Source organism: Diabrotica undecimpunctata, chromosome 8 (assembly GCF_040954645.1).
Source record: "Diabrotica undecimpunctata isolate CICGRU chromosome 8, icDiaUnde3, whole genome shotgun sequence".
NCBI classification, from domain to species: Eukaryota; Metazoa; Arthropoda; class Insecta; order Coleoptera; family Chrysomelidae; genus Diabrotica; species Diabrotica undecimpunctata.
In genome coordinates this window covers 27159539-27171935 of record NC_092810.1, presented here as the reverse complement: position 1 = coordinate 27171935, position 12397 = coordinate 27159539, and the positions used below count along the sequence as shown (strand labels likewise).

Here is a 12397-nt window from a genome sequence, read left to right as displayed (position 1 = left end):
CCATTCTTTACAATTACTTCTTAAACATAATTTCTTTTAAATGTTGGCCATGACTACGATTAGGTTGGTTCATTCTGAAGTTCGAATTCTCGATGACTCGTTCCAGCATTTCGATTGGTATTTCACCAATGACTCGAGTAATATTGGCCTCCAATGCCTCAATCGTATCTGGTTTATTTATGTAGACTTTGGACTTTAGGTAGCCCAAAAAAAAAGAGTCTAGAGGTGAGATGTTACAGGATCTAGGTTTGGTCCAAAGCGTGAAATAATTTGTTCACCGAATCGTTCTCGCAGTAAAGCCATGCTTTCACGGGCTGTATGGCAAGTGGCGCCATCTTGTTCGAACCAAATGTCGCCGTGACCACGAGCTTCAATTTCAGGTACCAAATAGTCCGTAATCATGGCACGATAACGGTCTCCATTCACATTAACATTCTGGCCGGCCTCTGTTTTAAAGAAATATGGACCAACGATTACACAGGCTATAAACTACACCAAACAGTTGTTGTTTCAGGGTATAATGGCAACTCTTGAACCTCTTTGGGTTGTTCATTACCCCAAATACAGGCATTTTGTTTATTAACGTACCCATTAAGCCAAAAATGGGCCTCATCTGAAAACAAAATTTTTCTCGAAATCACTGAAACTTCTGAAAGCTTATCAAGAACCCATCGACTGAAATGGTCACGACTCGGAAGGTCAGTCGGCTTCAGCTCTTACACTAATTAATTTTTGTATGCTTTTAAACTAAGATCCCAACATAAAATACGCCAAGTTGTTGCATATGACAAGCCAAGCTGTTGAGAACGGCGACGAATCGATTCTTCAATATTTTCGAGTACACTATCCGTTACCGCCGCTATATTTTCTTCAGTACGCGCTGAATGTGGTCTATTCTGTCGCGTGTTATCCAATAATAAAAACTGTGTTTCAAATTTACTAATCGTAAAGCGAATTGTACGTTTGGTAGGCTGATTATGTGGACCATAAATAGCTCTAAGCGCAAAAAACACATTCCTCACAGAACTCCCATTTTCAAAATACAACTTAATAATTTCTAGAAGCTGTGCCGGGCTAAATCTTTCCATCATTAATTGTCAAACAATACTAAACAAAAGCGAAATCTCAATTTGACAGTATTCATGCACGATCTCCAATCATATCCCCACCAAAAAAGTACCTCTAAATGAATCACCCTTTATTGTATGGACCAATGTGATTGCCAACATCCACAGAGGATGGGCACCAAAAGAAGAAGAAGATTATTAGAACAATGTCGTCCGCAAATCGTTAATGGGAGAGCATTTCGCTGTCTACATTGATTTCTTTGGCTTCCCACTCTAATTTTTTGAAAGCATGTTTCAGAACTGCCGTAAAGAATTTGGGAGATAACGTGTCTCCTTGTCTGATTCCTCTTTTGATTCTTATATATTTTGTATCTTTGTGTAGTCTCACGGTCACGGTTACATTAGTGTATAATATATTCGCGATCAGTTTGGAGTACCCATAATCTATGCAACTTACGTCCAATGCTCTATCCAATGCTTTGCGAAAGTCTATAAAAGCCAGGACCAACGATGTATTCGATGGATTTCTCTATAATCTCATTAATGCAGTTGGGGTGGTCGATAGTACCAAAGTTTTTCTTAAAATCTAGCTGTTCCCTAGGTTGGTAAAAATCTATTATTGTTTCTGAATTAGAGGATATTGTGACTAAATATACAATAAAATTGTCGGATATCGAAATAAAAAATAATTAAATGGAACAAGGGTACGGGCTTCAATGTCTTAAAAACTGTAAACAAGTTAGTATCTGCTATATTTCTTTTGTATTTCTATGTGGGTGTGACTAATCTTTAAACAACGAAATTTTTATTTTGCATCCTCTTCATTCTAAGAGTATTTTGTCTCAAAAACAAAATGTTTTAAAGACAACTTGGTTAAATCAATATAACTTGGAAATTTTTATTATATTTTTATTTTCCTGAATATAACTTATAATACATTTAATATGCTATAAATGGTTTCTGTATGTAGTGGTCTAATAAATTTTTAATATTATTGTAGTTTCGTGGATTGTCCTTTACCGTGAATTGATTATTTATATCTAAATACTTAACAGCGTTGGGTTGTACTTTTGGCCAAATCACATTCTGCAGTTCTTGATCCGACTCTGGAGTAGGATTTCTAAAAAAATAAAATTAAAAATATTATTTAACGCAAAAAGTAGCATGAATACGCGGGGATTTTGTTTCTATTTGCGTGTAATCGTAAAATATAGAATGTAGCAAAGTTTTGGTACTACTAGCTTTTGATGTATAAAATCGTGATATTCTCTTAGGAAATAATGACGAGGGATTAATAATTCTTATTCCATTTTACACTGCAAAAACGAAATTTCCCAAACTAAGTATTGTCATTCTTCTCATCATTTTTTTCTTTTTCATTTTGTGAGGTTGGCTTTGCTAATTACATTTCTCCATAAGTACAGTTTACTAACATGTCCTGCCAAGCTTTTCTCCAAGGTCGTCTTTAGTCTTCCTTTCCTACTCCTCCCAGAAGCTTCAAGAAAACTCCTAGTAATTTATTAGGCTCCAAGAAAGTAAAAAAAAGTGTCACTTTTCCCAGGAAATAAAAAACAAAATAGAGCAAGCACTTAAACATATGCAAAGGGTATTAAATTTCAGTCTTACTGGAGCCCTATTTTAGTATTGTGACTTCAAGGTACTTGTATGACCCACTATTCCTAATTACACAGTGTTCTAGCACTATATTATTTCGATCTGTTTTTCCAACATTTAGATATTCAGTTTTTTCCATATTAATCCTCAGATCCCAAGACTTATGTACTTAATCCTGCTTTGTGATCATATATTTTACATCCTCTTTCATCCTTAGCTAATACAACAATGTGGTTCATCATCATCATCATCATCATCATCCAGCCTCAAGAGTCCACTGCTGAACATAGGCCTCTTCCTCGTGTTTCCAACCCCGTCTATCTTGCGCCGCTCTCATCCAGTTTTTATTGAGTCTTCTTAAATCGTCAGTCCATCTTGTAGGTGGTCGACCGACGCTTCTCTTGTCTTCCCTTGGCCTCCATTCCAATAACCTCTTTGTCCATCGCTCATCTGTGATTCTGGCTATGTGTCCTGCCCATCTTCATTTTAATCTGGCTATCTTCCCGATGATGTCAGTCACTCCGGTTCTTCTCCTGATGTCTTCGTTGGTTATTCTGTCTCGCAGAGTTATTCCTAACATGGACCGCTCCATTCTTCTCTGCGTGACTCTCAGTTTGGTAGCTGCTGCTTTTGTTAAGGTAATTGTTTCTGCTCCGTACGCCAAGACTGGGAGGACGCACTGATCAAATACCTTTCTCTTTAGGCATGTGGGCAGCTCACTTTTAAAAGTTTCTCTCAGTTTTCCAAATGCTGCCCACCCAAGGCCGATTCTTCTCTTCAGTTCATGAGTCTGGTTATCCCTGCCAATCATAATTTCATGTCCCAGGTATTTATATCTATCTACGAGTTCTATTTCTTTCCCACCAATACTGATGTTCTGGTTGGGTACCAAATTGGTCATGATTTTTGTTTTCGAGATATTTATATTTAAACCTACACTTTCTGTAGCCACAACGAGTTCCTGTACCATCTTTCTGCCATACCTAGATCTTCAGCTATTATAAGTATATCATCGGCTAAACGTAAGTTGTTTAGATATTCTCCATCTATTTTTATTCCCATTGTCATCCAATCCAAATTCTTAAAAGCATGTTCTAGCACCGTATTAAAAAGTTTAGGTGACATTGGGTCTCCTTGTCTAACCCCCCGTTCTATTTTTATGCGATTACTGTTAGTATGTAATCTGACAGTAGTTGTTGCCTGCAGGTATATTTTGTATAATAATTTAGTATATCTATAATCTAGCCTGCATTCTTTAAGCGCCTGTAATATTTTGCTTAGCTCAACTGTGTCAAAGGCTTTGTGAAAATCGATAAATATTAGAACTAGAGGTTTATTGTATTCCACTGCTTTCTCTATTAGGGTTTTTATACTTTGTAAATGATCATTTGTTCCGTAACTTTTTCGGAATCCTGCCTGTTCCCTTGGTTGATAAGTCTCTAATTTTCTTTCCATTCTTTTAACTAGTATTCGCGTAAACAACTTATATATATGGCTGAGGAGACTAATCGATCTGTAATTCTCTAAATTTCCTTTGTCTCCTGCTTTGTGTAATAGAATCATAGTAGCGTTGTTCTAGTCTATTGGAATATTGGCGCCGTGAAGGCAGATATTAAAAAGTTGTTTAATTTTTTCAAGTAATACATCCCCTCCAATTTTTAGTGCTTCTGATACTATTCCGTCTTCTCCCGGGGTTCGATTATTTTTCATTTTCTTCAGGGCTTCTTTGATTTCTGATTTTGTTATATCGGGCATTAAATCTGATCCTTGGTTTAATACCCCAGTTTTTAGTGTAATTGGAGGTTCCGTATTGTTATCTTTTTTCCTTGATCTATATAACTCTGTGTAGAACTCTTCGACTATTCTTAATATTTCATCTCTGTTCGTTGTTTCTTCTCCAGTTTTGTTTCTCAGTTTGTTAATTTCTATTTTCCCCGTTTGTACGCTCCTCTTCAAAACTTTCATGTTCTTATTTTGCTCTATTGCCTGTTTTGTTTTTTCTACATTGTAGTTTCTTATGTCTTTTCTTATTGCCTTTGTGATCGTCTTATTTATTTGATTTGTCGCTTCTTTGCTTGTAGTGTTATCTCCTTTCATTTGTCGCCTTAGTTCTATAAGGGTTTTCGTGGGTTGACTCAGTTTTTCATCTTTTTTGCTTGTCGGACAATATTTAGTTTGAGCCTGTTGCAGTGCAGTGCAGTGCAGTGCAATGTCGTTAACAGAGTGCAACGTGAAAAGTTAGTCATAATCTGTAGATATACCAATTATTACAGTCCTAACATACCATAAAAATCATTTATTCTTTCACTCTAACATTCCTCAACTCAATATAAAAATTAGCAAAAAGGTTTCATTTTTTCACCACACCTGGTCATAAAATGTTTATTCCTAGTATCTAAATCGCTTGCAAATTCATAAAACACAGGTATCTTAATGTCTACGTAATGAAGTGGGTCAGTAACGTTTATTGTTTTCTGGGCTCTTAAGGAAGTTAATATTCATATTATTTTCATAATATAAAACAATAAATCTTTCATCTTTATTGTTTTATATTATTGATTTTCTTGTTAAATGTATCGCAAATAATGGCTTATTCCTAAAAGAAATAACCCACTTTGTGAAAATACGTTAAAATTCGTTAAAAAACGTTGAAACCGATGGAATTGACAGCTTTGCTCTTTTCTATATATTATTGAATTAAAGAGACATTTCAGCATTCTCTTCTCGTGTCTCGAGTGTGACAGTCATCTCAGATTTTTAGCATTGTATAATGGCATCACATCTTGGGCACTTCTTTATTTATAGCAAAAAAATAAGAACAAAATTAATCTTAGTTAAATACGTCTCTGTAACAAAGTATTTTGAAAAAGTGCAACATACTCATTACACAAACCCATCAAACTTTTCTTATTACAAGTTCGACTTTTTGAAATTGAAATTGTTTTGACAAAGGATTATTTAATTCAAGTGTTCATACTTAGCCAGTTTCAACGTCTGGCTCTCTACTTGTTGTAGAAAGAAAACAGTTCACGACACCCATATTGTAACAAGTGCGTCTCCATCGTCGTAATGCTGAATTTAAATAAACAAGGTTGAAGTCATTACGCAACCTTGTACTATTCCTTTAGTCTTTGGCAATTCTTTAGAAAACTTTTTTCCGATCTTAACATTACCTGTTTTTGCCTATTTAGCTGTTTTTAGACAAAACAAGTTGTCAGTATAATACTTTCCTGCACTGAATCCACTTTGCTCCACCTCTTCCGTAGCTTGGTTCTTTATTTTTTCCTTAATCTTGACATGAAGTCTAGAAACAAAGTTTGTTACACCTAAACCCCTATAGTTGCAGCTCTTTCTTTTGTCACCTTTTTTATGGATGTTTAATACAAAGCCTGTTTTCCATTCGTGTGGCAGTTCTTCACCTCTTAAAAAGCAATTAAACAAAAAAGCGAGAAGTTGCAGTAGCAAGTCTAGTCCATACCTTAAAAGTTCAATGGGGAGACCCGTAGATCCAGAAGCTAGTTCATTTTTCATTGTTATTAGGACTTTTTTTAGTTCAGTTGGTGTTAAGTTTAAGTTAGGTTTTTTTCTATAAAATATTTCTCTGACTAGAAAGATTGGTCATTATCTTCAATTGTGGACGATCTCCAGTCAATAGATTTTGATAATAAAATCTTTTCAATGTTTTAGCTTTATTAGGCTAACATGAACTGTGTCCTGTCTATTCGTTTTTAAAATTTTTATTGTTCTCCATGCTTTGCTTATTCTGCTAAAGTATATGCTCTGGTCTATTTGTTTACATTAATTGTCCCATATTAAAGTTTTTGTGTTAAAGGCTTTAGTGGATACTCAGGATCTATAACAAATGACGCCATTGCCGGGCCGTAAGGAGAGAAGGAAAATCTTAAAAATGGTTCTCTTTTGAAACGTAATACTCACCCATACTTAATAAAGTTGGTCCACCACTTCAGCATAGGTTTTCGAAGGTTATAATTATTATTGGGGGAATCTTGTCCACCAAAGAAATACCACAAATCTGCTGCATGTGGAACTCCTAAAAAATAGTAGGAATATTAATCAAATTAAATAATAACGTTAAGAGTATTTGGGTGTAAATATTCCTATTCATATATTGTTTTCACGTGATTTTATACCACTCTCAAACTATTAACCTACTAATTAATTCTATCTGTCAATGGTTTGTGGATATTTTAGTGACTATTTCACTAGACTATTTTTAACTGATAAAACGTCATAGCAACGCTACGTTTCCTACTGACAATAGTAATTTACATAACTGTTCCGAAAGTGATATTTTACGAGACGAGTAGGAAGTTTCCAGGGCGAGCCGTAGGCGAGTCCTGGAGTCTTGTGAGTCTCGTAAAATTACTTTTGGATCGTCATACGTTACGTACAATATTTTTTCTGCAGCCATTTTGTATGTTAAAGAGAATATATGGATAAACTTTACTTATGAACTTTTAAAGTTACTCTCGTGAATTCAACATTAGAAAAATCTACTTATAAATATTAATAACACAATTATAACAATTATTTACATTGATATTGTTAGAAATATTAGCAAAAGTGGCAGTATTGAAATTAGTGTTACACGTGTCAGTACTTTTACTATTTTTTTTTGAGATAATAACTTGGTTGCGGCCATGTTCAATCGTATCCCTCTACTACATTGGTTGATTTCCATCCTCCGTGTCTTTCAAGTTGGTTATAGTACCACCACTATCAGCCAGTGGAGTGGCTGAGCTAGATTTTTCCAAAAGTGTGAATACCAATAGGTTGTATTGATAGTACACCTTCAATTTTTGTAATATACAAATAATCTACGATGCGGTGTGTCAGGTCGTACTTTTTCTTGACTTTACCGGCAATAATTCATAAACAGCGGCTTTAGCAGTTTCCCTAATCTCATCTGGAATCATTTCGACTTCACTTTCACTGCCGATTTTCATTTCTTGTAATTGAAAAACGAAAAACTGGACGAAAACACACGAATCTTAAATGACAAGCGTTGTCATAATTAAATACAAACTTGGTGTTACTGTCACAGCCGTTACCTAGCTACAAAAAATCGTCCCGAAAGTGAAAAAATTAGTCCCAATAGTAGCTACTTTCGTCCCAATAGTCTCAATAGTTGTGTAAAATGGTACTTTCAATTTAATAAATCATACCGAAAGTTTTATTTCCGGGACGGCTGCAGAAAAAACTCCTTCCCGCCCGTGATTTCTCAGCGACAGAATTATGACAGATCCATCACGAAGGTGTCTGGTAATTCTATTGTTGTCAGTTTGACAAACGTCATTGAGGCGTAATTAATTTTTGGACAGATGTAATGAATTCAGACGAAAAATCAAGATTTGGTTGCCAGTCAGGTAAAGAAATCAAAAAATTGGTTTCAGAGGTCCAAAAGCTCTATTTGGACCCAATTTTCGGAGTTCCTACGGGTGAAAAGTTTTACACTTGAAAGATGTACTAACGAAACTGGCAAAAATTCTCGAGAATTATGATTTCAAAATGAAAAAAGGCAATGGCGAAGACTGTAAAGTTAATGTATAATACTACAGTAAAAATGGTACCAGAATATTATTTTACGGAATACGGCATAAAAATCGACCCTTTCACAGATATATTTTTCAAATGTGCAGGATTGGCCAAAGATACCAAGCGGAGGCAGCTTCAAAGTGTTTAAGAAAAAAGAAAACTCAGTTCAAAAGCATTATCCATCGAAGAACTATTAAAAATCATCCAAAGCTGCGACGAGGAAACCCCCGATCGAGCACAAAAACAGTTTTTTTACCTTTGCTCATTTGAACTTGCTTGAAAAGGCATTGAGGCCGTAAACTGCAAGATTCAATTTTTCCAGAAGGAATTTAATGTTATGGGAGAATTTACGAGCCGAATTGAATACAACAGCATTTTTTCCAAAACAAATCAAGGCGGTACGAAAAGTTTGGCAAGCCGCAAATGGCTGGTAAGAAATTTATCAAACGAAAATTTATACCCAGTTGGATTATGTTTTTAATTAATGGAAAAAAGGGGACCAAAATTTTATCAGACAGACTCGTTCTTACCGTTCACTCCAACTGGAAGGATAGATCTTGGTTCAAAAACTGCCCACTTGGAATCAACACCGTATCTAAGTGGACAAAAATGTCAGCTGAAAAAATTGGAATAGACACAAAGAAAAAAACATAAAATAATAAACCATTCTCATCGGTCTTCAGCTATGTCAGCCTTGTTCAAGCAAGGTGTTTCTAAACAGGAGTTAATTAAATTAACCGGGCATTCAAATGCAAGCTCTCTAAAACCATATCTGCTGCTGGATTCCAGTTACCACCAGAAGTTGATCGAAAATCTCAGAACAACAAATGAAGCTGGACGTTTGAGTTCCCAAATGCTACAGGTCAATAATACACAAAATCATGCTTTGGCAGAAAATAATGGGCAAACCACTATAGCTTATAATAATTGTACATTTAATATTGTTAACAAATAAATAAAGATTATGTTTCGTTGTAATATGGTGTATTAATTGTCTCGTAGAATAGTCTAGTCGAATATCATTCGAGAGAAAATTATTTACCGGCAAAATTTTCTTCTGGTTTTATTCAAGTTTGTTGCCTTTTGGCAATTTTCGTTTATGAAATTTTGACAAAATCAATCGACTTACGTCTCGTGATTTAACTGTGAAAGTTTAATTCGCGAAAATTACCAGGCAACAAACTTTCATACTAGTCGAAAATATTGCCGACAAAATTTTCTCTCCTATGATATTATACAGATCACGACATTGTTTTAATGACCATACAACCCAATGGCAATCACTGTGACATGTTAAACGTTTCCACCTCTATATTCATTTCACAGTAGGTACAAATTGTCGTAATTTTCACATTGACATTAAAAATTTCAAACGAAATTCTAAAAGAATAAACAAATAATTAATAAAATGCCTATTCCGTTGCATAACGTCCAAAAAAAATGTGCAACTTGTAACATGGTACTTTCAGGGTCATTCGATACGCGAAGTAATTGATTTATTTATTGTTGCCTTCGAAAATAGACCCCCACCAAGTGTTACAATAGTTAAAAATACCATTAAACATTTTCAAACTTCAGGATGTGTAAACAGTTGTAAAAATTGTCATGAAGGTAATAAACCACGTGTTAGACCTATTGATGAGGAGCGTCAAAACAGGGATATTGATATTTGTGCTTTTGTGGAAGCTAGTGAACCCTACAATAGTATACAAATTGCTAGGGAAGTTAACGTGAATGCCCGAACTGTCCAGCGAGTTCTCAAAAGGAATGGGTATCACTGTTTTAAGATACAACCAACACAAGAACTGTTTTCGGAAGATAACTTTAGACGAATGGAGTTTTGTGACATTATATTAGATAAATAGAATAAAAATGTACACTTTTTAAAAAATATTTTATTTTCTGACGCATCTTCATTTTCATTACATAAAAAACACAATCCATTCGTTGCAAGGTATTATTCTCGGAAAAATAAGCACCTCAGTGTTGCAGTGCGAACGCAGCATCCGCAAAAGTTAAATGTTTGGACTGGGATGCTAGGCGACCATATTGTCGGTCCATTTGTTATCGATGAAAACCTAAACGGGCCCAAATATTTACAACTTTTACAGAATAAGATCATTTTGGCAGTTCGACGCCTTCCCGTTAATTTTCAGGAGATTTATTTCCAACAGGATGGGTGTTCGGCTCACAACTCTAGAGCAACTATTGACCTCAATCAAACATATTCTGATCCACTAATAAATACACGTGGTACAATTAAATGGCCGACTATATTCTGTGACTTGGCGCCTAACGATTTCTTTTTTTGGGGTTTTCTCAAAGAAAACATTTATAGGCATCAGTTTGAAAGGGCCACAAACCTAGTCGAATTAAGGGCAAAAATACTTTATTTCTCTGCAAGCATTACACCAGCCCTACTTCAAAATATGAGGAGTAATCTGTATTTTTATTTTTTGTTAGGTACATTTTACGAAGTTTGTAGGTTCTTTACATTGTAGTATTTTTTATGTTTAAGTTTGAAAGAATTTTATTGTTTTTTTTTTTATTTAAAAGTACAAACGATTCTTATTCTGATTTTTTTTCTTCTTTCTTGTCTTATTGTTATAAGCTTTTTCCATAAAATTTGTACATTTTTCAGTGACAATAAAGCATATTACTTATTTACTTACTTATTTATTTGTATTGCTATTAAGGCTAAAAAATAACCAAAATATTAGTTTTAGAGCATTATAATAAATATATTCTAGACGTGGGATTGTAATAAATCTTAATTTCTATGGTCAACAAAACAATGTCGCTATCTATATACGAAAATACAATGCTCCATCAAGTTTTCTCCAATGAAAAGAGACAGTATGTACGAGAATTATATTTACCTTTATTTAATAAGTCCTATAAGAACACGTGACTTCGGAGGTGGAAGTATTACAGAGAGCAATACTGTACCTTTTCTATACAACATACTTATTTTATCTGACACACGACTTGTTTCTTGTTTTGTGAAAGGTATTTATTATTTTAAAAATAAAAAAAAACCCTCCGTTTTACTTTGTTAACTTACCTAAATCAGTACTGCCATTTGGTAACCATGAAAGCTCATACATGTATACAGGTACATATTGGGAGGCACCTTCCGCTTGACGTATTATGGATCGGCAAAAAACTTCATCACTAGTGTACTGCAAATAAATAGAGATTAGAGAACCTATTGAGACACAACTCCTAGATTTAACTAAGACTTAGCTAAATGGTCATGCCTAACTTATAAAGGGTGTTTTTTTTAGAGGTATAGAAATGTAAGTTGGTAACACTTTTTTAACTGTCGGCCATTTTGACAGCTGTCAAGTAATTTATGTTAGTTGGGTTTGGCATTTCAGCATGAATAGACTTGACGCCTGACTAACGCTTCAAATTGTACAAATTTATTTTAAAAATTGTGGTTCTGTTCGAAATACGTATCGCGCACTACGTCCATTTTATGGTCAACGTAATAATTCATCAGAGCAAGTAATTCGATTATTCATGCAACATTTTTGCATCACGTTTACTCTAGATGATAATATGCATCCACAGCCATGTCGTACAGAAGTTGTTGCTGCTGTAGAGCGTAGCATACAGGAAGACCTGAATCAGTCTATCTACCATCGTGCACATCAGTTGGATATGTGTCCATCCACTTTATGGAAAATTTTGCGGAAAGATCTCACTTTGCGTGCTAACAAAATCCAACTCATGCAAGAATTGAAGGTACATCATCAACTTGCAAGGCGTAGATTCGTAGATTTGTTGAGTGTGTCCAAAACGAGGAGATTGCCGTTGATTCCGATTTTCATAAGCGAATTTTGTTTAGCAACGAAGCTCACTTTCGGTTCAATGGCTACGTCAACAAACAAAACTACTGTATTTGTAGTTAAAATAATTCTCAAATGTTTGTTAAGAAAACATATCATCCAGATAAACTGACTATTTGAGATGCTTTATGGTTTGGTGAAATCATTGGACCGTATTTCTTCAAAAACGATGATGGTCAGAACGTTACAGTCAATGGTGACCGCTATAGAGGCATAATTACTACCTTTTTTATTTCCCAATTGAACAACCATGATGTGGTTGTTCCATGTCAATTTATAAAAATCATCTTTGTTTTATTTCATTTC

At 34.7% G+C, this 12397-nt stretch overlaps 1 protein-coding gene across 1 annotated transcript in view; it reads right to left on the bottom strand.

Moving 5' to 3' along the window:
* Window positions 1-12397, bottom strand: part of LOC140448743 (uncharacterized) — a 107341-nt gene that overhangs the window by 66715 nt on the left and 28229 nt on the right. Inside the window, exons 9-11 of the mRNA XM_072541854.1 lie at window positions 11302-11419; window positions 6618-6732; window positions 2016-2187 (exon numbers count right to left, since the gene is read on the bottom strand). Coding sequence (XP_072397955.1) covers window positions 2016-2187; window positions 6618-6732; window positions 11302-11419 — 405 coding nt within the window. The remainder of the gene's footprint in view (window positions 1-2015; window positions 2188-6617; window positions 6733-11301; window positions 11420-12397) is intronic.